Raw genomic sequence first — 25340 nt, 5'->3', positions numbered from 1 at the left:
TCATGTTTTGCCAATAAAGTGGTGCTTTAATTTTTCTCAATGATATCCATTTTGACCTAGCACCCATTGTGCATTACACACACACACACACACACACACACACACACACACACACACGCACACACGCACACGCACACGCGCGCACGCACGAGCACACTTTCAGGTCCAGCAGTGAGACGGATCAGACGTTGGCCATGTGTTGGTGGTGTTTGGACATGAGGAAGTTATGTCTCATCACTTGCTATTTGAAATGACGCACCCATAGTTTACTACTGCATGGACAGAGCCAGAAGTGTCACTAGTCATTAGTGTTACAAAGGAAAAATAAACATTGTATTGGCATCCGTGTAACTGTGACTAATAACATAAAAATGTGTAAATGTATGTTAAAGGGGAATGATAATACAGTATTAATAATACAGAGAGAGAGAGAGAGAGAGAGAGAGAGAGCGAGAGAGAGCGAGAGAGAGAGAGAGAGAGAGAGAGAGAGAGAGAGAGAGAGAGAGAGAGAGAGAGAGAGAGTAGGGGGGGGGGGGTGAGAGAGAATTGGGATGTTGGCCTTAAAACGAAGGGCAAAGAGTAACTACTAATTAGTTGTCATACTCCTACAGAATAAACAAAGCTCATGATATTGTGCTTTTCGTTACAAATACTGTATCTCCATTCCATCTTCATTCAGCATAATGGACCAATTAGCCTGCTGTTGACATTAGCAGTGGTATCTTCAGACCCATCGAACCACTGGAAGCTAACTGGATCCTGCATGTGTTCTTTTCATTACCGGGGTGAAGAGAACGATCTGGGTCATTTCAGCTGTGTTCCCTCCATGAATTTGAATGACTGATAGAATCTTCAGTGAGCACGAGATGGACTCAATATTTTGTACCACTTAACCCTGGCGTCCCTGCTTTGGGCAAATTTATCATATGATATAAATTATGATATGAAATATATTTTGAGGGGTGCTAGCCCCTCCTATATACAGGTTTAATGTTTGTTTTTAGGTCAATGTCTGTTTTAAAAACGCCATTGACAATGAAGGGAACATTTACGTCATCTTGTCCCTAACACAAACATTAAATGCCATTCAAAATAAAGAGAATTTAATGTTTGTGTTGACAGTTTGTTTTACATCACCATTACATCACCTAATCAACATGAGTTAGACTTTAATATAGCGCCCCTCACTTCACACGGGTTTGATTTTTGTTACTAGTGTTACTACACATCTGTACATGTTCACCCACCTGTAACATATTGTTTCATAGTGGTGCCAGGAGGACTGCATTTCCCCTAGGATTAATAAAGGTTCCCCTCCCCCCTCTTTGCCCTCAGGTTCCTGTCTCTCTGCTATCATATCTTAATAAAAGAGCGAAAACTCTGATGGTATTCAATCCAAGTCCAGCTTGGTCATGACATTTTGAAACGTAAGGAACTGTGCAAAGCACAACAATATGTTGCGTTCAAACTCAATATCAATATTCCGCCTCTGCAGCATCTGCTCACCGTTCCTTTAACATCCGCTTGTTCTCCTTCTTCCACTGCTCTTTGAAATCGGTGGAGAACTCGTGCCAGACCGAGAACAAGGTGTTTGGAGAGACCTCTTTCTCGCCCGCCTTGGGCCTGACAGAAAAGAACACGCTCAGCTCCAAGAAGCTGAGGATAGAGAACAAAAAAGAAAAGCCCACAAGACCAAATTATTACAAAATGAGCTTACACAGAGTCATTGTGAAACCCGGCAGCTTTATGCCAAAATGCTAAAAAGTGAAAGCTAATCTCAGGATAATGTTTTTGTATAATATGTGGTTTTGTTTTTTTTCCAGGCTCATTGTACGGTAGCAATTTGTAAAAATGTACACCGAAGATGACTGAGCATTTCAAGGCAAACACAGATTTTATTGTCTGCCAATTTTAGGGCTAAAATTAAACCTATTGGCACTGCTTTACACGCATATCTCAGTGCTATTTTTGTGTGTGACTGTGTATGTATTTACTCATGTTAGCATCTGTGATAGATTGACTGATTTACAAATTAATTTAAAGATTACTTTTTAGCTTACAGTAGCTGATAGTGTCATTATTCTGAGAACCTAAACAATACTTTCAATCAAATGGCAAAATAATAAAGACACCCATTTTGATAAACATTGAATTGATTTGGTATTGTACGTGTTTTAATGAAGTGTTATACAAATATGTTTTAACAATATACTTCTGCCACTATGTACAAATGCATGTGTGCTGTATTGCACACACACACACGCACGCACGCACGCACGCACGCACGCACGCACGCACGCACGCACGCGCGCACGCACGCACGCACGCACGCACGTTGAGACAAATGGCCCCTTACAGGTAGAGGTAGGAGTTCAATGGACACACAGGGCTTGACAGTGTGAACAGGCACAGGGACAGCAGATAAACACATGGAGCAGCGAGGGTGCGTTGGTGATAAGAAGAGCGAGCGAAGTGAAAGTGACAAATGCTATGGCCCTCGGAGGTTGATCAATACAGCGGACAGGTTGTTGGGTTCTCATTGTTTGGAGTGCGCTACAGGAACACATTCCTAGCCAGTGTTAACAGAAGCCTGGAGCCAAGGCTGTCTACTCTGGCTCTGCTTAGATAAACAACGCAGACACCACACAAGGGGCCTCTCGTCTACCTTGCGGCCCTCCGTGACGACCTCCACCTATACCGTGTAACTGAAATAACCCGCGGAGACCTGTAAATGTCGACAAACTGCCGCTAGAGCATACATATCCTTAGTGATGATTTAGAACATAATATGTTCAAGACAGCAAGCATTTAATTCTATTGTCAGCAAAGCATTATTCTATTGTCAGCAAAGCCCCCCCCCCCCGCACACTGGCACGTGCATGCATGACATTTTGCATATCAAGACAAACACAACATAAATGTACATGTGCCGTATACACGCATGGATAATAGCACGACCAAGCTAAGTATTTGTTTTCTTTCTTATTAGTGCTACTATTAATATTTATTTGTAAAAAAAAAAAAAAAACATTTTTGTGATAGAAAATACATTGTACATTTTGAAAGATCCATGGAATAAAGAACTCTCTTACATCTTTTGCGTGTCAGACAGCTGTTGCTCCCGAGCCTCCAGCTCTGTTTTGGCTGTAAAGGAGGAGACATTTTGATTAGAGTACAGAAGTGCTTACCTGTAAATGCAGGATTGGGGCCACACTCAAAAATGTGTTCATTTAACCCATTAAGAATTAAGGCCGATTCTACAATAATGCCTTCTAAATCAATAGTTCTCATACTTTCAAGATGTTAAAAAATAGCATTATGTACAAGCTCGCAGCGCGTCACGTCATGCGTCGCAGCTTGTATATCTGTTATTTTTGAATAGCCAACGCAAACGTCTAAAATAACACAGATGCTTTCCTGGTTTAATGGGTTAACTATGAAAGGGTCCATTTGATTCCGTGATGATTCAGTGTTTGAAGAGCGGTGACTGCAAGTTAGCCCATTTTGGCGGGAAGTGGGAACCCCTTTTGGTGTTAGCATTATGTTATGCTTTAGCTATTGAAAAATAGCAGATCTACAAGCTTGTAGGTCTGCTGTTTTTGAAAAATCGAAGAACGACTAACATAGAAACATAGCTTTTTCAGAAAACTGTCAGGATGTATAAGACATTTTTAGAATCTGATCTCAGGTCAGAATGGGTTAAGGGTTCTAGGGAGACTAATTCCTTGAGGTATAGGCGTAAGAAGGAGTATTGCCATGAATGCATTGATGAGTTAGCAGGGATATCGTGTATTCGACCTGAAGAGACGGGAAGCCAGTGGAGTGAGCGGAGCCTAGGATGGGTGTGATGGATGCTCACGGGAAAATGAACCTTTACTCATGTCAACAGTCTTTAACAAGGTCAGCGATGTGCCACTACAGGTTATTCAGTCTCACACCGTCTAATGTTACAAAACTGACAAATGAGTACTGCAGATTGCTGGACAAGTGCCTCTTTGTGTAGGGTTACATCAAATGGATAAGCGTGTGTGTGTGTGTGTGTGTGTGTGTGTGTGTGTGTGTGTGTGTGTGTGTGTGTGTGTGTGTGTGTGAGCAGGGGAGAGAGAGAGAAGCAGATGGAGAGAGAGAGGGAGGCACTATGGTGCGCACCAGTAGACGTTTCCAGCACTTATCTCGGTGGGTCATCAGGATCATTTGACTGTGTTATAAATTATGATATAAGAGGACAGCAGTCAACTGTGACAGACTCAGTCAAGAAAATGCCAGAGGGGAACCGCTGGCCAATTTTCCAGATTTCCTCCTAAATGCCCTAAAGATATGTCATCATGTCAATCCAGCTTTTATTTTATTTCCTTTCCTTATTCTGGGAAAACAATATACTGATTTCTGAAACGGTCGTACCGAGAGTTTGCCGGCGCCGACTTATATACCTGCATACACTCATCATCGTCCGGTATGACGGTCAAAAGGTTTCACGCTAAACTCTTTCCCAGTTTGCCTGCTCGGCAGCATGAATCTAAACCGCCGCCTCAAACCGTCAAATGATCAGCATTGACCCATGGCCTCGATATATATCTTTGCAGGACAGCCATGACAGCAGACGGGACAGGGAATCTTTCCTGGCGTGGATCTCCGGTCCACTCTTATCCCGGGAATATCTGACGGCTCTGTGTAATTGATGCCAGAGTTACTTCTAAGGACTTCTGACATATCGGCAGGAGGACCATCAATTTGCTCTGCTGTTCCTGGGCACTAAATCCCTCTGTAGCTATAATGCTCCTCTCTCCCCCTCTACCTATGCTTGTCAATAATGGCCGATTAGAAAATGAAATGGATAAGGTTGTCTGGAAATTATCTTAACATTAACAAGACACACACACACACACACACACACACACACACACACACACACACACACACACACACACACACACACCTTGGAAAGTGATCTAAGACGCTTTTGGTAAACCCAGTCGAATGCCCAGTAGGACCTTCGACTGGAAAAAAAATCTTGTGAGGCGAATACACATTCAAGCCCACACAACCTATTGATGTAGATGACTTCTGACAGAATTCAACAAACCTTTATTTGGCTCATTAGCCCCATGACAACAACCGGCCTACTGGTGTTGACATCCTGCCCCGGCTAGGGCGGTAATCAGTGAAAAACTAAATCGAGTACGCCACCAGCTTTAGTAATCTTTATGTCCATCAGAAACAGATTATCACGTGGCCAATGGTCTCCCTTGCTAGTCACAGAGGCTCCATCAAAGCATCGCATGCATGAGAATTTGCGAAGCGAGCGGGGAAAATCGAGCTAGACCAAACAGCAGAGCTCCAACAAGTCCGCTCCCACTGTTATTCTGTGGTTGGTTTCATGGTCAGAAAATAAACAAGGAGTGGTCGAAACTGTGGAGCCAGAAACTATTTAACCCCGTTTTCTTTTTTTACTGCTTTTTCTCCCTTTTTATATATTTCTTCTATTTTTTTGTAATTACAGAAATAACAAAAATAAAGACATTTTTGGCTGTCATTCTTTTTTTTTGCCGCCGCAACAGAGGCACCCCGAGAATTCCAGTCTGGAGCCTTCCGAGTCATATGTTCATATTACATTGTAGACTGTGCTCTCACAGGACAAACCTCATCATTTGCATCAAAGGAAGAGCTCCCATATTTCTCGGAGAGAGGGAGAGAGAGAGAGAGAGAGAGAGAGAGAGAGAGAGAGAGAGAGAGAGAGAGAGAGAGAGAGAGAGAGAGAGGGAGGGAGAGAGGGAGAGAGAGATGGGAGACATGCTTTCATCTATACACTTCCTTTAAAACTGAAACTCAAGGACAGTGAGTGATACGGCGGGGGGAGAACATATGCTCCACATTACGCTCTCATTTGAATACAAAAGCACTTGGAAAGGGGGCCCGTATGCTGGGTCCTTCAAAAAGATTGGTCACAGTCAACTGAATGTAGCCGGACCTCAAAGCCAACGTAACACAAAGAATGACATTTGTGCGTGTTATGTTAAAGCAAGCATAACAAACTGACTCTTACACCTTTGAAGTGGATCACAATATCCCAATATTGTTGTAAACGTCAGATTGCGGAGATGAAAGCAGGCTTGCGAGACGTTTGGTAGACATGACAGATACACACTGCTGAATTTGAAAAAGACCACATTGCTGAATACAAATTCACCATGGAGGCGCTTTTTATCGTGAGTGATGTTACAGTATGCATCCCAGAGTTAAAGTGGAATTGTGCAATATTTTTGATCATCACAAGGCCCGAGAGGTTTTATTGAGACATAGCACTACCGGGCCAAATATGTGCACATGCCGGCCTTCCATGTTGTTGTTTTCCCCCGCTTTCTAAAATTAAGCCCAACTGTGAGCTCCTCTGGAGGGAGCTCCTCCGGTGGGCGCCTCTCCCCAGTCCTTTATACTATACTATACTATACTATACTATACTATACTATACTATACTATACTATACAATACAGATAACAAAACAGCCTGCCGGTATAGCTAAGTTTGTCTCACTTTGACTGCCAGTGTCTGAGTTGTTTCCCTCATTTTGTTTGATGGACAGGAAATGTTAAAGCCAGGGGGACATGTAGCAGGGGACGGGGGTGAGTTGCCTACTTAGCTTTCCTTGTTTTGAGAATACAACAGCCTGTTATGTACTTCCCCTTGCTTGCCAGTAGGTGCTGCATGCAGTATTACACAATGCAGCTTTAAATAGTATAAATTAAAGGTCACAATGAGCGACGAGGGATTTAAAAGCAGCAGAGATGCTGTCTTGGAGCGGCCTTAATGATGGCTGCTGAAGTGATCTGGGAGAAGTGGGCGATAACTGATGACAAACACACCGTGTAGGTGGAAAGGAAAACAAGCGTGGTGGACAGAGGGGGAGTACTCTGGAGGTAGATTCATCACAAACTCTCCACTCTCCACTCTCCTCCATTCCACCACTAATACATCATCCCTGTTTTAACAGTCCTCCTGGTCAAGGCAGCACTCCGAGGTGTTTATTTGATTCCCCGATATTTGGGGATGGAAAGAAAGTAAGGCTGAAGAATGGCGGCACCTCCAAATCTTTCCTAGAGTATCATTAACCTCATGGGGGGAAGAGGGGCCTTCAAGAGTGCGGGACAACAAACAGAGTCAGAAAAAAGCCACAGGAGAAGATAGGAACAGGACCTACAACGCTCAGTGAAGATGAAGAGCATCGTACAAGTCAAGAGTTTATCGCAGTTAACACCACTTTTCTTCCTTTGCCCTTATAGGTCTTTCCACAGCAGTCAGTTCAAACTGCATGGAGATGGGTTCATGTTCGGCCATCCTGGATCCTCCTCTATGACCGCCCAGAGATACATGTTTGTTTTGTACAGGCAGAGATCGAGATAAAAAGCCACAGCTACCAAGAGCAGATGCAATCCATCACTGCAGGTAGACAAACTTGAAACAATAGCTGTGAGTTATTCAATACACCCCAGGGTAAACAGGAATCCCCATGGAAACAACAGCGTATATCACCCAGGGAAGCAATGGGAGACAGGCTTGGAAAGGAGGGCGAGGCGGACTCTTCAGAAGACTTATGGCGCGTTGATTGATGGCCAACTTCAGATGCTCTCACACCATAGAGGGATTGTGTGGCCTCTCTGAGGTATTAGTTATTCATTATGCCAAGTCTAGAACAATACAAATCAGCAGGGTGACATGAATTTCTAACATCTTTGCATTTGTCATTTTAAGGGCTTCTAAGCTGACAGGCACGTAACTCTGGGATCTTGCATGATTCGATTAAGACATAATCTGTGACATTAAGACCAGTTACATTCAGCATATTTATATACATGTAATAATTCGATCATACCCTTAAGGCGATACAGCAGTTATAGAATTGCTTATGTTACTAACAGATGTAAGACGTTGGGTCTGCCGTGAGCACTGCAGACTCGCTCCCGATGTTCTACCTCAGTCTGTAAAATCACCTCTTCAGACTCTACCTCACCCCCTACAGTGGCACTCATAGATGCTAGTTAGAGATGTAGAGATGTAATGTTGAATAGTTGTTCACTGCATGATCTATATACAGTATGTTATTTAGATAGACATACCGTTTGCTAGTCCACAATTTCTAAGAATATTATTTAATATTTAGATTGCATGAAGTTTAGACAGGTTTGATGGTACCCTTGTCTTACTTTGTTGAACTTATGTGTAACATTTTCAATTAAAACAAGTTATTCTTTATATAATCGTTCACTGGTGTGCTTTTCACAATAAGTATTCCACACAAATGTGTTTTTGACAGCTCTAAACACTACTAAAACAGTATTTGTTTGTGTATGGCTGTATGTCCCCAAGTGTTCCGGAACAAAAATTTATGTTAAGCAGTAATGACTTTCATAATTGTTCTATTTACTTAACCATTACCCTGTGATTTGTTGACTTTCAAGCCATTTACATTGTGTTCTTTATTGTTTTCATCTTTGTGCGTGAGGTCCTCAATTGCAGTAAGCACAAGCAGTAAGCATGCTCAATCTGTTGATTTACTTAAGCACTTAAACATATTTTTTGTCACACATGTAAACCATTACCAGATAAAGAGGACATTGGCACTGAATGCAGAAAAAGAAACCTGCTTGATTTATACTAATGACAAAACCTTTTATCCACAGTAATTGGAATATTCATATGATGAAACTGGGCTCACCTTGGCTCAGAAACTCATCCATCTTGTGCTTGAACGGTTGCAGGTTTTCTTCGGAAGACATCGCACACACTTTCAATGTTTCAGCTGAGCATGCTGGAAGAATAACGAAAGATCATGGGTAGAAAAATCCTGCTGATGGTGCAAAGCAGTGTTGCATCCAGCATGAATGTTGGCATCTATTAAATTAGGGTTGTTGTTCTATTATCAAACTCTTTAAGAGTTTACATTTTCTTTTAATTATTTTTCCCCCCAATATTTGTTTTAGGCTTTTCTGCCTTTTGAGTGAAGTGAAGACGGACAGGAAAGAGGGAGGAATTGAGAGGGAGCAAAAGTCGTCATGAACGGGATTCGAACACACGACATGCTGTCAGGCCAGAGCCTTATATGTGGCATGCGCCTGGCCCGCTAGGCCCTAAGAGTCTATACATTTTCATGCGAGAAAGTCCATATCAGCTTCACACTGGTATTTGATCCTATTCATTGATAGAACGACCCATCGCACTTCTACACAAGCAACATAAGATGGCCTGAGGAGCGAGGTAGGCTCGTGCTTTGATCCCTGGAGAACTCCAGAGTCACGCTCTATCTGTAGCCATGATGGATCCAGAACTCGCATGCTAAAGACCTCTGAGGCGAAGGGGGCCACGAGGGGCTAAGGAAATGGGGAATGAGGAGGTGGGGACTGGGTGAATGGTAATTGTGAGACCATATGGTATCTCCTCCTCTGAAGGTACAGAGCAAGCTAGCTCCACTGCAATGCTACTGTCCTTCAGGATGGCCAAGCACATTTCTGTGGGCCGCCTACTTATCCGAACCCCCCTCGGGCAGCTGTCATCGAAGACTGCGTCTGCTAGAGCACTCAGCTGGCTTCTCCGGCTAATGGGCTAGCTAGAGCATGTGATGATGCGTTTATGTATTGGGCTATCATGCGCCACTGCCACTTGGGGCAAAGCGGACGCAGGTCAGTGTCCCTCATGGGCCACTCCATTTTTATGAATTGCAAATAATGAGCAGCCAAATGATTGATTGAACTGGGAGAAAAACAATATTTGGCGAGACAACATGGATAAGAGACCTGATTGGTTTAGCAGTACAGATACATAAAATGTGATAGAGAACAGACCTGGCTTGGGGAATTATTCTCAATCGAAAAGCAAGCATGCAGACACTCACTCGCACATGGGTATGCACTTTGTATTGCGGGCGCATGGACACGTGCGCACATGCACTAGCACAAGGACACATCACACACGGGCGCACAGACGCATGTACATGTACGCGCACACACACACACGCACGTACGCACGCACTCACGCACGCACACCTCAGTGTTCATTTATCCATTTGTAATGGCAATAGTGTAAAAATGTAACCTAATGGACCCTTTCGAGTCCATTTGGTTAGGCTACATGTGTACACTCTCAGAGGTAAAATGAACACTGAGGATTTTACTGTGTACATTAGCTTTTTACCACCTGCAGGCCCCTGAATGGCTGGAAAGTGTTGGATGTGCTGAGTGAGCCGAGACTGAATAATGAAATGTGTTTCTCCACGGCCTCATTCATTAACTTGCACTGATTTTTCTTTACCTTTTTTTTGCCTTAACCAATCAGCTTGGCTTTTCTGAGCATAATCTGATTTCCACGTCTACTATAAGTATTACTATTTACACACTTCTGCTGAGGTCCTTACAGTACTGCTAATATGCAGGCATTTACAGTGGTGTAAAGTAACCAAGTACATTTACTCAACTACTGTAGTAGTTTTGAGGTACTTTTACTTTACTGGAGTATTTCCAATTTCCAGTATTTTACAGGCAAATATTGTTCTTCTTACTCCACTACAATTATTTGAAAACTTTAGTTACTAGTTACTTTGTAGATTTGGATTATTACCAGTAAAACGCCTGAGGGCAAGAAGCGACCTCGCCCTTTACGGCGAGGTCGTGCATGCATCCGCCTCATTGACGGCAGACTGCTGGGCGAGCGCTGGTGCTTTAGCATGGGGGGTTAGATCAACATGGAATGAATTCTGTACTGGCCATATAAGGAGCATGTCTTGAGTGTACAGTGTTAGATGAGGTCAGATCAACATAATGTCAGAACATGTCAACTCCATACAGTATATGGAGATATATGGGTGGTAGCGGGGACATTCTCTTGAGTGTACAGGGCCCAGATAGGGCCGGGCCTTCATTTTCGGGGCCTGTTGAAAACTCTACTTTTCGCCAGCTGCTGGGCGCGGCTGCACTAATAACTTTGGGGCAGGCCCGTCTAGAGTTTGAAATTTTAATTAACAGGTCTGTTCAAACATCGAAGAGGAAGGATGGATGGGGAAAGAGCAACATATGGAATGTCAGAACATACTGTACTGTATGTGACATGCGCCTGGACCACTATACTGTAGGCCAGAGCATAATATATGTGACATGCGCCTGGACCACTATACTGTAGGCCAGAGCATAATATATGTGACATGTGCCTGGACCACTATACTGTAGGCCAGAGCATAATATATGTGACATGTGCCTGGACCACTATACTGTAGGCCAGAGCATAATATATGTGACATGTGCCTGGACCACTATACTGTAGGCCAGAGCATAATATATGTGACATGCGCCTGGACCACTATACTGTAGGCCAGAGCATAATATATGTGACATGCGCCTGGATCACTATACTGTAGGCCAGAGCATAATATATGTGACATGCGCCTGGACCACTATACTGTAGGCCAGAGCATAATATATGTGACATGTGCCTGGATCACTATACTGTAGGCCTGCAGGCCAGAGCCTACTGTATAGACAAATCCACAGAGGGGTGCCCTGGCCGCGGCCATTACTGAGGTGTAATCCATGGAGCAGGTGCTCCGTAGGCCAGGTGTGGCCATCAGTGCTGCTGTGATTAATGGTACACCTCAGTAATGGCCGCACCCAGGCAACCCTCTGTGGATTTGTCTGTGGCATGCGCCTGGACCACTATACTGTAGGCCAACAGGCCAGAGCCTACAGTATATGTGGCATGCGCCTGGACCACTATACTGTAGGCCAACAGGCCAGAGCCTACAGTATATGTGGCATGTGCCTGGACCACTATACTGTAGGCCAGAGCCTATATGTGACATGTGCCTGGACCACTATACTGTAGGCCAGAGCCTATATGTGGCATGCCCCTGGACCACTACTGTAGGCCAGCAGGCACCCCTAGATTTCAGGAATTGATACTAAAAACATTTGAGTACTTTTTCCACAGTTTACGTAAGCACAACACAGAAAAAATACTTCTACTGAGCTCTTTGTAGTACTGATACACAAGTATTTGAACACCAAACTCTGAACACTGCACAACAAATACTACATATTAATCAACCACTCAATATGAAGATGTGCTCATAATGAGCATATTATGGTTTCACAAAGGGCTTAACACACCACAGTGCCATAAAATAAACCAAATTTAACTGGCGACTGGGCTTTTATTTGTTTTAAAGCCAAAGGGATCACACATGCTTTATCCAGAAAGACATGGAGGAATTTTCCAGAGTTCTCTTCAAAACATCCATATAATCACACACACACACACACACACACACACACACACACACACACACACACACACACACGTGACACACACACACACACACGCGCGCGCGCGCGCACGCACACACACGCACACACACACACACACACACACCTTCCAGCGAGGCGACTCTATGGAGCTTTAGGAGGCTCCTCGCCCACTGGAGTGAATAACTCGAACGGACTCGGGATGGTAGTGAATAAGTTGCCTGACCCGCGGCTCCTGTAATATTTTGATCTCCGCTTCATAAGGACAGTAAAAGCCGTGCGGGATCCAACAGGAGTCCACATCTGACAAACCACCATGTGGTTCTGGTTAGGTTCGACAAACAGAGGTACGACAAACAGATGACTATCTCTCTGTTGACCCTTTGCCGCTTCTCCAAACATGACCATAGCCAGGCATGTTTTGGAGGTGGGATCTCTTTTCCCATCGAGGCAGAGACGTTGGTGGATTACGCAGGATTTATGTTTTGATAAAGCTCTGTGTAACAGTGTTGTAAACACTAATATGACACCTGCAATAATCAGCGTCAATTCAACTTTACTACGTGCCATGGTAAGAAAATACACAGCTTAACATTTTTGGATGTCCTTGAAGGGGAAGGGGGAAAAAAACATTCATTGAAAATAAAAAGGCAGTCGGGTTGACGGACATACCGTTCTGGTCTTTCCTCAGCTTGCGGAGGTCTCTCTGAAAGTCTTCAAACTTCATCTGAGAGGCTTGAAAGAGGTCCTGGGGCTCAGGAAGAGGGAAGACGCAGGTCTCTTTGCCTGCATCCTGGTGGAACACACACACACACACACACACACACACACACACACACACACACACGTACGCACAATACAACAATGTCGAAAGCAATCATTCTCAAATAGGTGAAGGCCTCTCTAGTGTATACAGCAGGTGAGACTATAATGGATGTCTGCTTATTGACAGTCCAAACAATCCTTAATAAGATAAGGCTGAATTGAGGTTAACGACCATTGGCGGCGGGTGAGGAGCCCGGGCCAATCAAAGCGGCACATATCCTACTGTCCATCAAATGTTCCTACGAAGCCATTAAGAGTGCTAAGGCTGTGTGTTGCAGGTTGACTTTGGCAGGCTGCTCTCCACTGAGTTCATCTCATCTGGCGAACCTAATTATTTACACTAGCGCTCCTTTGGATGCTGTGCCAGTGAACAGACTGCAGGTCTGAATGAACCCAGACATAATCCAGGAGAGGTGGAGAGACAGCAGAGCGAGACAGAGAGAGAGAGAGAGAGAGAGAGAGAGAGAGAGAGAGGGGGAGAGATTTGTCTGCTGTAGATGAGGAAAGGGAAAATAAATAATTTGATAAAGGATAAGCCACGGTATCCTCTGGCAAGAGAGGAGATGAAAAGAGGGGCCTGGAAGGATTTCTAAGCAAATCAGAGTGAAACAGAAAAGTGATTCAAATAAACAGGAACCAAAACATACCTCATCAAAGTGCCTTAGATAGTAAGCAACGATGTAAGACAAAAGACTCTGGGAGTTGTCCTGAAAGAAAGAAAGAAAGGCGTTCCAAATAAACAAACCAAAATCCCTTTATTTATTAATCTAATGGGTGTTTTCATTTTTTTTAGCAGGACGGGTGCAGAGGCCGAACGTGTACAAAAGACTGTTCTGAGATGGGGATAAATCATAACACAACACATGGTAATGCATCAAGCACAACTGTGTTGGGCTGGCTGTCATAACGTAGCCGGTGGAAAGTTTGTGGTTCTTTATGGGTACCTTACGCATTCCACCTCTGGCAAAGAAAAACACACAAACCACTGCATCCTTATATGGCGGCATAGATGGCACATTGTGACCTGCATTTGTACTGGAGTGACGTTCCCTGTGTATGAGTTTCTGATGTAGGATACATTTCTGTGACCTGAAGTAAGGCTGAACTTATATCAGTGTAACAAGAAAGGCTCCTTTACAACACTTATATTATTTACATATTGTGGTCAGATGTCGCAGGTGTTTGAGAAGTAGATATATATCCACTGAACAATTATTTTACATGAACAGCCAACATGTTGTTCTCATGTCATGTCACACAGAAATTCACATTTTTAATTGCCCATGAAATCAGGATTCAATTATGATTATTTATGTATTCTTCTCAGAGGCCCAGGGGGTGTTTTCAGCTATACTTGTCAAATCAACCTGTGCTTTAACATGCTTTAAAACGCAATGATGTAACTTGATGTAACTTTGACAATGAAAATAACCGCACGATGATATTTAGTGTGATGGATTACCCATCTCGAGCAAGACAAGTCTCTGCAGGTTGATTTTCATACCGCACTGAAATTAATGCAATACAATGGATTCCTAAAAGAAGTATACCCAACTGAATCAACTTTAGTTGATTCATGTTCATGTTTTAGGTTGTTATTAGATAAAGTAAAAGATGAGTGTTCATTTTTTTCCCTTTCTTTCCTTTTAGCGATTTCCGTGAATTTTTGACAGGGGGCGGGGGGATTTGAGCAAGTGGCTAAATATATTTATTTTACTCTGATTGAATGTAAGGAGGGAGTTACTAGGGGGCTCCCATACTGTGTGTTATGGGTTCAATCATCAGTTTGTCACCTTCTTCACATTCAATAGATCCTGTGATATTTTATGTAATTTCCTGGGGTCTAGTAGGACTATAGTAAATAATAATAAAGAAATTGCCATAACAGTAGATCTATTCAATGCATTGCAATCACATTAGTGAGCATATTATAGATCATCCATTTTTACTACTGACGTACAACAATCCCACAACTGACTTTTGGGTCCCCACCCCCACCAATTCATTAATAGTATAACCAAGTCATTTAGTGAGTGAGTCTATTATTTCCTTCCCTATATGACAGCACTGTATACATTTGTCTTATACGGCTGCAGGACTAATTCCTACAGCTGCTGTTGAATGGCCTTTGAAAAAATAAGAAATAAAGTATTTGAATGAATATCATGAGCTTGTGATTGCCGTTAACAGACTAGACTATCAACACCAACCCTGACATCCCTCGAGTCTCATCCACAAAATCGTGGGATAAAATATATATATATAAAAAAAAACAGATGCTGTTCAATGGCCTTTGTATAAGATTTAATAAAAAGAAAATTATTGCTTATAGCAGCTTTAATGTATTTCCCTTCAGCTGCGTTTTCATGGTCGTTCTAATAGACAGAGCACTCACACTGCTTTTGACGTCCTTCAGTTTTGGCAGGATGTCTAGGCTGAAGCCGTCCGCCTGGCCTCGAGAGCGGTTCCCGCCGTTCATGAAGTTTCCAAAGGCCAGCACCAGCCCCAGCACCTGCATCACGCACGCATTGCCCTGGAGAATCTGGTACACACACACACACACACACACACACACACACACACACACACGTGCGACACACACACACGTGAGAGACAGCCCTGATGTCTATATCACGACAACAAGAAGAGAGGAAGACAGAAGTGCGTGACAGAATGCTAAAGTATAGAAGAACAACGGGTAGGTCGGATCACCTTGCAAACTCTCTGCAGGACTTCTAACTTGCGGAGAACGGAGGAGATGCACTCGGAGAAGGTGGACTGAAACAGGATGCAGAACACCCGTTCGGAGAAGTTGGGGATCTGGGACAACTGGAAGAGAAACCTGAAGACGAGATGACAAGTCCTGTCAACCACTGAACATCTGGGATACGCATCTCCAAACCCCCATGAAATGAGAGACTTTTGATCTGATGATTGTGTTCCTGTGAATAGATTCACTCTTACTGCTCAGGCTTGTCCAGTGGCTTAGCGTCTTCATTGCCTTTGGACAGCTGAATGTGCTTCTCAATCTGGTCCTTTTCATCCTCTTGGGCTCTCTGTGAATGTTCAAATAATCTTTAAGGCATATTGAGCAGAATATATCAAAGTCAAGGTGTACTGCAGTGCAATGCAAGTATTTCTATGGTGCTCACCCAATTCACATTTCATTGAGGTAATTTATCACTACAACTTGATGAAAATCTGGTTTTAACATTAATAATCACACCCATGTGAAGTGAGGGGCTCTTATCATCATACATCATCTCATTCTGGCCAAAATAGCCGATTTGCTCGTCATTATCAATGGAAAATGTGACAAGAGTTCAGACAAAAAAGCTGTATAATGGGCTAGCGCCCCTCAAAAATCACACCTGTGTGAAGTGAGGGGCGCTCTCATCATCGTACATCATCATGACGGAAAATAGACACTATGTGTATTTGTTCAGAGACTATGACATAACATTCGCCATTCATTGTCAATGGGAAGTTCATGTTTGTGTAAGACAAATATAGACACTAAGCCGATTTGCTCACACTATAATGTAAAATTCTGAATTAATTGTCAATGGGAATTTAATGTTTGTGTAAGACAAAAATAGACACTAAGCTGATTTGCTCAGACACTATGACGTAAAATTCTCCTATCAAAATCTACACTAATAGCTGACTCAGCTATAGCTTGAGGGGCTTAGTAGCGCCCCTCAAAATAGAAGCTCTCGCTCTAGCGCCATGAGCAAAAAAAGGTTTAACACAGAAACCTGTGGCCTGTAGAATGATGTATCATGTTACCATAGGTGCGCGGCACTGTTTGATGATGTTGCGTAGAATGTGCCTGAATAATGCATTTTATATTAACTGTACCATTATGTGAAGACATTGAAGCGAGTACTTGTAAGCTCAGCCCTAGCAACCAGACACCACGTCAACTCTATTCTGTTATTGGTAGTGGGATACCAAATACTGTGATAAACTTGAAGAAAGAAAGTTATTCCTATGTTCTAAATCAATAATAATATTAATTCCAAAGTGGAAAAGAAAGGAGAACTGAAGCTGAAATGTTGCAGATTTTTCCCATTGTGATTTTGACCAGGGTAACCAGGGTAACATTTAGCAGGCAAGAAATAGGCGTTTATTCGCAAAAAAGGGCATTTCCTCAAAACAATTATTTATTAATGGAGAGATCATTAAGTTGAACATTTCAAACATGGCATCCCAATTTTGGACATACCATTATTGGCAAACTTTCCAAAATGTCAATCTGTATTATTTATTTATTTTGAAATTAGGTTTGCGAAACAAGTTTGTGATGCGCAGTGAGCTTATAGCATGCCCGTTTTGCATAAATAACACTGTCATACGACACTGTTACGACAAAGTATAAAATAGGGCTCAAATAGTTTATTTGTTGATCATTTGGATATATAACAAAAACTAGGGATATTATCCACCTCCCGTTATTATCGGCTGATATTTGTATAAGAATATAATATCTTAAAATATCGTTATCGGTTATAATTTAAATGTCTCCTGAATTTATGGTATTTTTATTTGGAAAATATTTTTAAATGCATACAGCAGGGCATCACAAATTTCACAATAAGTTGGACAATATGGGGATATCGGCAAAAAAAAAGTAAATATCGGACATCTGTAAAACAAATAGTATATGGTTCCACAAAATATCACCGTGTGACTGATTCATTGATGTTTTGCAAGGCTCAAACCTTCAATATCTTTCTCTGATACAAGCCAAAGGAAAACCACTGAGTAGAATTCCGACTTAACTCCACTTTATGCCATCCAGCACTTTATGCCTTCCATTAACAGTATGGAATAAGAAGAAAAGTGCTGTGCGCCACATTCCTACTCGTTATCCCGCTGTCAGACTCTGCACCACAGTCTTATACAAGGTGGTTTGAAAGAAACACAGGCCAGAAATGCCCTTTCGTTTCACAACAGGCCAAGACAATGGCTGTTATAATGCCTCTGACGTAGACTGGCAGAGCCATAAAACCCATCCAGAGAAGAGAACGTAAACTCCCTCCAGAATCCACATAAGAGCCTGAAGCACAAGTCTTAGCTAGCAAGTCATTCCCACTGTCTTCCTCTCTCTCTTCTGGCCCCGGCATGGCTTCTTGGACAACATCAAACGGCAGCATCAAACGAGCTGAGGGGCCGATTAGTATTCTACACACCACTGCCTTCTGTCGACGAGGGCAAGCTCCGTTTCGCCTTGTCCCGAGTTGGTTTCAAGTGTAAATACATTTAACACAAAGCAGATAACTTCTCAAAGGGCAGCAGCAGAGGGCTCCGAAATGTGCGGTGTAATTGGGGACAAGTAGGCATTAGCGTGTGATCTTTGAATTGCAGGGGCATGTTGCCTTGGTTGTTAGCATGAGAAATACGGTCCCATGTGGAATATCAAATGCACTAGAGAACGTAGGGCTGATATTTGCGATGCCAGGATTTGAGAATTCTGACCAATTGGCCAAGTGGTATTCATTAGCTTGGCTTCCACTACAGGGCTAAACAGGTCCAGCCAGGACTTAATCAGTATTTGTGTCACTCATATTTTCTCTGAAACAACATTCTGCTATACTTTTTCTTTTTTGCATTGTGTTGCCGATGCTGTATTTTGCAAAGAACAAATTGTGCTCGGAGTCTTGTGGCATGAACAGTCAGACATGGCTCTGAGTGTACTATTTACAGTGACTCAGGAGGTATAGCGGCTGTCTCGAAAGGTTACCGGTTTGATCCTCGGACCTTGGCTCCTGTCGGCTGCATGTCAAAGTGTCCTTGAATAAGCCACTGAACCCCACAACTGCTCCCGATGAGCAGGTTGGTTCTTCTAAGAATGATTTCCTCTGATGTCTGTGTATGAATGGTGAATGTAAAATACATTCTAAAGTGCTTTGGAGAAAGGCACTACTGTATAACAATGCAGTCCATTTACCATTACGCATGGGATTATGGGTTGGCGGACTGTGGTTCTAATGGCTAATTATCCTACTATAAATGCAGCACGTCTCTGTGTGTGTCTGCGTGCGTGTGTGTGTGTGTGTGTGTACGGTTATAATGCACGTAACTCGAGAACCGTTTGCCCCACCGACTTCAATTCGACACACGCGTTCCACACCCCCGCAGGGAGTGCAGTGCCCAGTATAGAGTCGGTCTGACCCACAGTTCTCCAGAACCACCACAAAAGGCTCTGGTGCAGACTCTGCCAGTGGGCCTAATCAGCCTAAATCCACTCACCTGTGCAATTTCCAGCCTCTGCCTCAGCCATGGCAACCACACACCTGCCAATTGATTACTTAACCAGTCCACTATTTCAGTCAATTTGCACTCTTCACACACAGGCAGACAGACAGATACAGAGATCTCCACGTGGGACACAGACGGACAGTAAAAATGGGTGCTATGACAACAGGTATTGCATACTACAGATATCTCCATATACAGTATGGGTACAAAAGGGACACAGACAGATAGTTAAAACGGGTGCTATGACAAGTTGACAACGGGTATTATTAGGTTCCCAAGTTGCATCGTTCCCAAGTAGGCCGGTGGCTGATGGGCACGTACAAGCCTAGTAGTTTCTAATTCACCATCATACATTTGCCTGCACTGGTGACAAACATAAAAATACAAATCGCCCAACCACCACTCATTCCCTCTCCGGAACTGCTTCCTCAATCTCATATTCAGTTCCCCCTATCAAGGTAGGCCGATATATTTTCTCAAAATCTTAAAGCAATTCTTTCTTTGCTGCTCGTATTTCCCACGTAAACTGGCTGTTTTTGGCGACTGACATGGTTGCATGACGAAGTACAAATTAGGCCGCTGACAGCTTGGACACTGTCAGCGGAAGGGAGTCTCTGATCAGAAGTCTGCTTTGTGACATTAAACGGGAGGGAGTGGTACGCCACTATCACTATGACCCCTTCACAGGCTGTGGCTTTCTGTTCAAAGAACAGGAGTGGCTCTAACCCCACTGCTCACAGACTGAGCGGCCCCATCTCTCACTGTGACATTGAGAATGACCCCACTGGCGGGCGGGCACACGCACACACAACTGTATATGTGTGGGTGCGCTTATAAATTAATTCATGCACTTGCACCCTGCACTCTGTTCCTAGATGTTTGTCTGTATATGAGCTTGAGAGAAACACAGAAAAGAGAAAGTGAGAGACAGAGAGGGAGATGGAGAAAGAGTGTGTGATCTTTCTTTAAAACAGTAAGTGAGGGTGTAACCATTAGAAGCCCCTCTCATTCCTAAAGACAGGCTGGTTGTGCTGCCAACTGTGGTTTAGGGGGCTGGAGACCCACAGACAGGATGGAGACTCGCAATACAAAAGAGAAACAATTTGGCTCCCTGACTCAATAACACAGCCCAAGGCTATGAGGAGAGAGAGAGAGAGAGAGAGAGAGAGAGAGAGAGAGAGAGAGAGAGAGAACAGGAGTGGGAGAGGCGAGTTAGAAGGAGAAGAGTGTGAGAGGAGAGGGGGGTGAGCAGAGAGGTTATGCGTCTTTTGATCCTCAGTTATGACACATTGGTTCATAACTGCAGCATGTCTCAAGTCTCCGACTCATTCCCATGATGAACATTATTAATATGGGTCTGGCAGCCAAAGGTCCAAGCCTGTCGTCTGTAGCCATGCCAAAAAGCCATTCGCAGGAATTTCATAGCATCTTAAGGCCATGCATATCATGGACGAAATGGGGAAAACATGCCCCTTTTCATGTCCCGTTATTTATTGACGTGAACGTTGCGCGGGTCTTGAAGTGTTTCCACCGAGTGGTGGAGGTTTCCTATCGGTGAAGTTTGATGAATATGTATTTACTGTATACAGGGAGCCCCTCGGAGCCAAAATGGAGTCATATTGTGAGGCAGTGATGACAGCTCCGTAATTCATTTCATGCTAATGTTATACAGTAGAATGCGGTCATTCCGCTTGGCGTAGCGTTAACCTGATATCCAGATATGCCAGGCTTTTTTTTCTCCCCTTCTCTCGCTCTCTTTTAAAAGCCACACCAGCACAGAGCTGTACCCGCAAATGTGAGGGGTTTCTTCTCTCCTGCAGGGTATCACAGCTCAAATCAAATTCAGTATGGAGCGTACAGCACTGTACATGTTTACTGTGCAGAGATCTCGTCTGCTTCCAGGCCGGCCGACAGACACACAGGACTCACTCTGTCTGTCGCCAAACAGCACACATACCAGTATGGGTTTGTGGTTAGCCTGTTTGTTTTGGTATCTAATACACACTTCCTTTTGCACACCCTTTCAAGTGGAACATATGGAATATGAACTCCAGATAACGAGGCATGTTCACAGTCAGACAAGCTTGCCCTCCAACCCCACCGTGAAACACATCAATGTAGCAACATGTTGTAGACACAGCTTCATTTACTTCAATTAATAACGGGCGGGGGGGTTCTTTTCTCCCCCCGGACTGTACACAAAAGTTCACCTTTCCATGATCTTGGAAAGGTATATATTTTTTTTTGATGGATGGGATTTGCAGTTTTTGTGTGCAGTTTATGGCCAGGAAAGTGCCAAGAGAAACAGAAGTAATTGCTGTTGAATGATTGTTTTTTGTTGCTATTTTGTTGATATCGGGGCCTTTGAGCTGCATCTCAGCTTTCATTGTATAATAAAATGATTGCCTGTTATTCATATATGGCATGAAATGTGTAACCATAAATCATGCTATTTGTTGTTGCAAGCAAACGGTTCCAAAATAATACTGTAGTTATTATACTACAAAACCACAGTGAAAATAACATTAAGTGGTCCAGATAAAATGGGCCAGTTCGTCTATCCTGTCACTGTTGATACGTGGGATGGTAAATATCAGCCTTGTTGCTCAACAGCATCTACAAACATGATTCTGTGCTGGCTAGAAATTCTTGCAGATTTATTTCAGTACAAGTTCACATTCATCATTTTCACTGTCTATTGTCCACATTAGCCCACATGTTTAAAAGTGTGTTGTCTTTTTGTTTTAATCTTTTAACCATAAGTAGAATATGACTCCTCAACTGTATAACTTTATACTTACATTCTCATAAAGGGCCTGCAGAGTCTCCAGGTCAACTACAGCATTGTCCATATTTAGGATGGCTAGGGAATGACAGAGAATAGTGTTAACGCTATGTGGTGACATTTCTTAGCAGTCATCCATTTAACCACTTAATTCAACCCTATACTCGGTTGTCCAGGGGCATGCAGGGCTCTGCACTTCATATACTTCTTTTTCCCTCCACATCAAATCTCTTTGCAGAAAATAGACTACAAGCTCGCTCAAACTGAGTTGTGAGCTTGTACTGTAGATCGTCAATTTTCATGAAATGTTCGTTCACCCCCATTTACAACATAATTGACCAAACGAAATGATAAAACCAGCTCATGAAACTTTAAATTGTTAACCGCTGGATCATAACAACCAGTCTTGGCTCAAACCTATGGCTCAAACAAACTGTAGCAGAATGACATTTCGAATGTTCAGTGACACAAGGGTTCAATTCTCACAACGCTGCCTGCCATGAGTTATACAGTTATCGGCCCTCTCAGTGATAGCATAGTGAGAGGCCACAAACTAAAACATAAACATGCAGGGTCTTAGAAATATGTCAAAAGGTACAATGAGCCGTGTTTGAACTCCTGTGTTTGAATTCCTGGTGTCGCCTTTTTGTCTCGGCGCGAGGACCTGGCGCCCGCAAGCATTAATCCTTTGAAAGTAAATGTTTAAAGACAAACAGAGCCCCGGGGGTCTGCAGTGTTGAGGCCGAGGTGTTGCTTGTACGCACAATCACCCGACAGAGCACTCCACACCTAGCTTGTCTGTGTCTCACCATGCAGTGGGTGTCCAAATTGCTTGCACTGTTTTGATCTACTGATTTGCTGTTGACATACTGCACAAGTATGTGTGTGCATGCGTGCGTGCGTGCGCGGTGCGTGCATGCATGCATTATCTCAAAGGGATAAGAGAACATGGTGTAATGGATTCAGTGTCGTCTTGCAGTCTCGCAATCCCATGTTTTATGTCGTTTTTGTAATAATTCCGTTTCTCATTAGATGACTAGATTTCTTCTAATCTAAACCATGCTAAATTATGTATTGGCTATACGACTGTGGCATCCATCCATCTCAGATGTCATGTGGCCAGTCTATGATGTCAGTCATCTGTATATTATTTGGGATATGTTACTATTACTTCAGTCCTATCCAACCTCAATGGACTTCCACTATTATAAAATTAAAGTTCTAAAAAAGAAATGTATTACAATAATTATGTGAAACAAAATGTGGAGAGTTACTCCTTGGGCTACTTGCCCGTGTGCTACTGGCACTGATCAGTTTGTGAGATTATAGCCCTGGACAGGCACACAGATACAAGACAGACAGACCAGACCCTCTTCGACATGGCTCGAACAGAGTCCAATCCTCAGTGTTCATTTAATGCGTACGCAGTGTACAAATGGGGCTGAATGGACCCATAGGAGGTCCATTTGTACACTCTCAAGAGTTACAGACCCGTACGGGTCCTTTTGGCCCACGAGGAGTGGTCCCCGGACCCGGTGTTGGGAACCAGTGGGCTATAGAGTATACAGCATAAATGAGCTGAGGCTGCATCTCATCTTTACCGTACTTATACAATATTACAGAAGTGTTGAAATGGGGTACACAATGAGATTAGAGGCCACTCCAGTTGCTGAATGAGTCCACAGACCACAAAAAGAAAACAAACAGTCCCACTGAGTTATGAATCGTGTCATTTTAACAAGGTATTTTACTTTGGCCGACATTGTTTTCCTTGCTAGGTATTTGTTGACAATAAATCCCCCATTCCTTCTCTCCGTGTCATCCTCTAACACCCCCCCCCCCCGTTCCTTTTCTCCACTGCAGTTATACCACAAGGGCAACCTCATCTCCCCCCTTCTCTGTTTTCTCCTGTCACCCTCTAACCCGGCTGACACTCTCTCTCCCCTTCCACAGCCACCACAGAAATAATAACTCTCCGTCTGCCTCTCCGTCTTCCCTCTCCTTTTCCACTCGTTTTCTCTTTTACATCGTCGCCCTACCCTCTCGGTATCATTCTCTCTCTCTCTTGCTGCACTCCTCTGACTCAACCAGAGAGGCTATAGCTGGCTGTTTGGCTAGTTGTTGAGGGGAGATGTGCAGGGAGTATGTGAGAGTGTATGTGTCTGTGCGTGTGCGTGTGCGCGTGCATGTGAGAGAGAGAGATGGATCATCACTTCAAGACAGTCCTCTCACACAGCCGAAAACCCCAAAATCCATCTGCCAGCATCTACGCCTCCTGTCACCGCACTCCAACCCCCGGATGGCGCCTACAGCCATGCCGTTGCTAACGCAGTGACCGACGTGCACCAAGTCCTCACAGGAAGCAGACACCACACGGGGGAAAGTGTCTACTAGAAACGCCGGTGCCAAGACCGAGGACGACAAACAACAGCAGCTGTGAGGAAAATAAAGACTGACGACTCCTCTCTAGGCAATTGGAAGGTGGTAAAAAATAAGACACACACACACACACACACACACACACACACACACACACACACACACACACACACACACACACACACACACACACACACACACACACACACACACACACACACACACACACACACACACACACACACACACACACACACACACACACACACACACACACACACACACACACACACACACACACACACACACACACACACACACACACACACACACAAACCCCACAAGATCCAAATCAGTGATTCAGAATCTATATATTTGATGTGTCTGTGGATGGAATGAGCCGGCTAACGTCTCGTTAGTCTTAGTCATTGTCTGGATACATGAAATCGAGGGGATAAATAAAGCAATGATTCACTGGATTGGATCTGACGAGGGATGAAATCAAGAAGGAATCCTCCCCAAGTTTCGCAAACGCATTGTTCTCCGACTCAAACATTAGCCTAAAACCTCTAAACGGCCCAGAGCATCATGAATGATTGTTTCTAAGAAAGGAAAACAATAGGCCTTCTAGCGCGACACCAATTTATTATGTTGTTTACTACTTTTGGGGTCTGCTATTTGTCTTTTTGGTAAAAGATACGGCACTAGGGTTTCTTCATTCAGTTACTCAGTCAGCAGGAGACAGGAAAAGGACGAGAAGATTCAAAACCATACTCTGTTGCCATGGGTTGACCTTCCTGCAGTGA

General features: G+C 43.5%; 1 protein-coding gene across 1 annotated transcript in view; it reads right to left on the bottom strand.

Moving 5' to 3' along the window:
• The window catches only part of fmn2a (formin 2a), a gene marked incomplete at its 5' end in the record, with an annotated part of 46372 nt that overhangs the window by 1379 nt on the left and 19653 nt on the right, over nt 1-25340 (bottom strand). Inside the window, 9 exons of the mRNA XM_080782961.1 lie at nt 1507-1656; nt 3093-3144; nt 8711-8803; nt 12954-13074; nt 13754-13813; nt 15502-15648; nt 15819-15948; nt 16071-16162; nt 22172-22233. Coding sequence (XP_080639087.1) covers nt 1507-1656; nt 3093-3144; nt 8711-8803; nt 12954-13074; nt 13754-13813; nt 15502-15648; nt 15819-15948; nt 16071-16162; nt 22172-22233 — 907 coding nt within the window. The remainder of the gene's footprint in view (nt 1-1506; nt 1657-3092; nt 3145-8710; nt 8804-12953; nt 13075-13753; nt 13814-15501; nt 15649-15818; nt 15949-16070; nt 16163-22171; nt 22234-25340) is intronic.

The sequence above is a fragment of the Protomyctophum bolini genome (genome assembly GCF_963924005.1).
Source record: "Protomyctophum bolini genome assembly, chromosome: 14".
NCBI lineage: Eukaryota > Metazoa > Chordata > Actinopteri > Myctophiformes > Myctophidae > Protomyctophum > Protomyctophum bolini.
The sequence above is the reverse complement of the archived record's forward strand: the minus strand, read 5'-3'. Positions and strand labels throughout refer to the sequence as shown.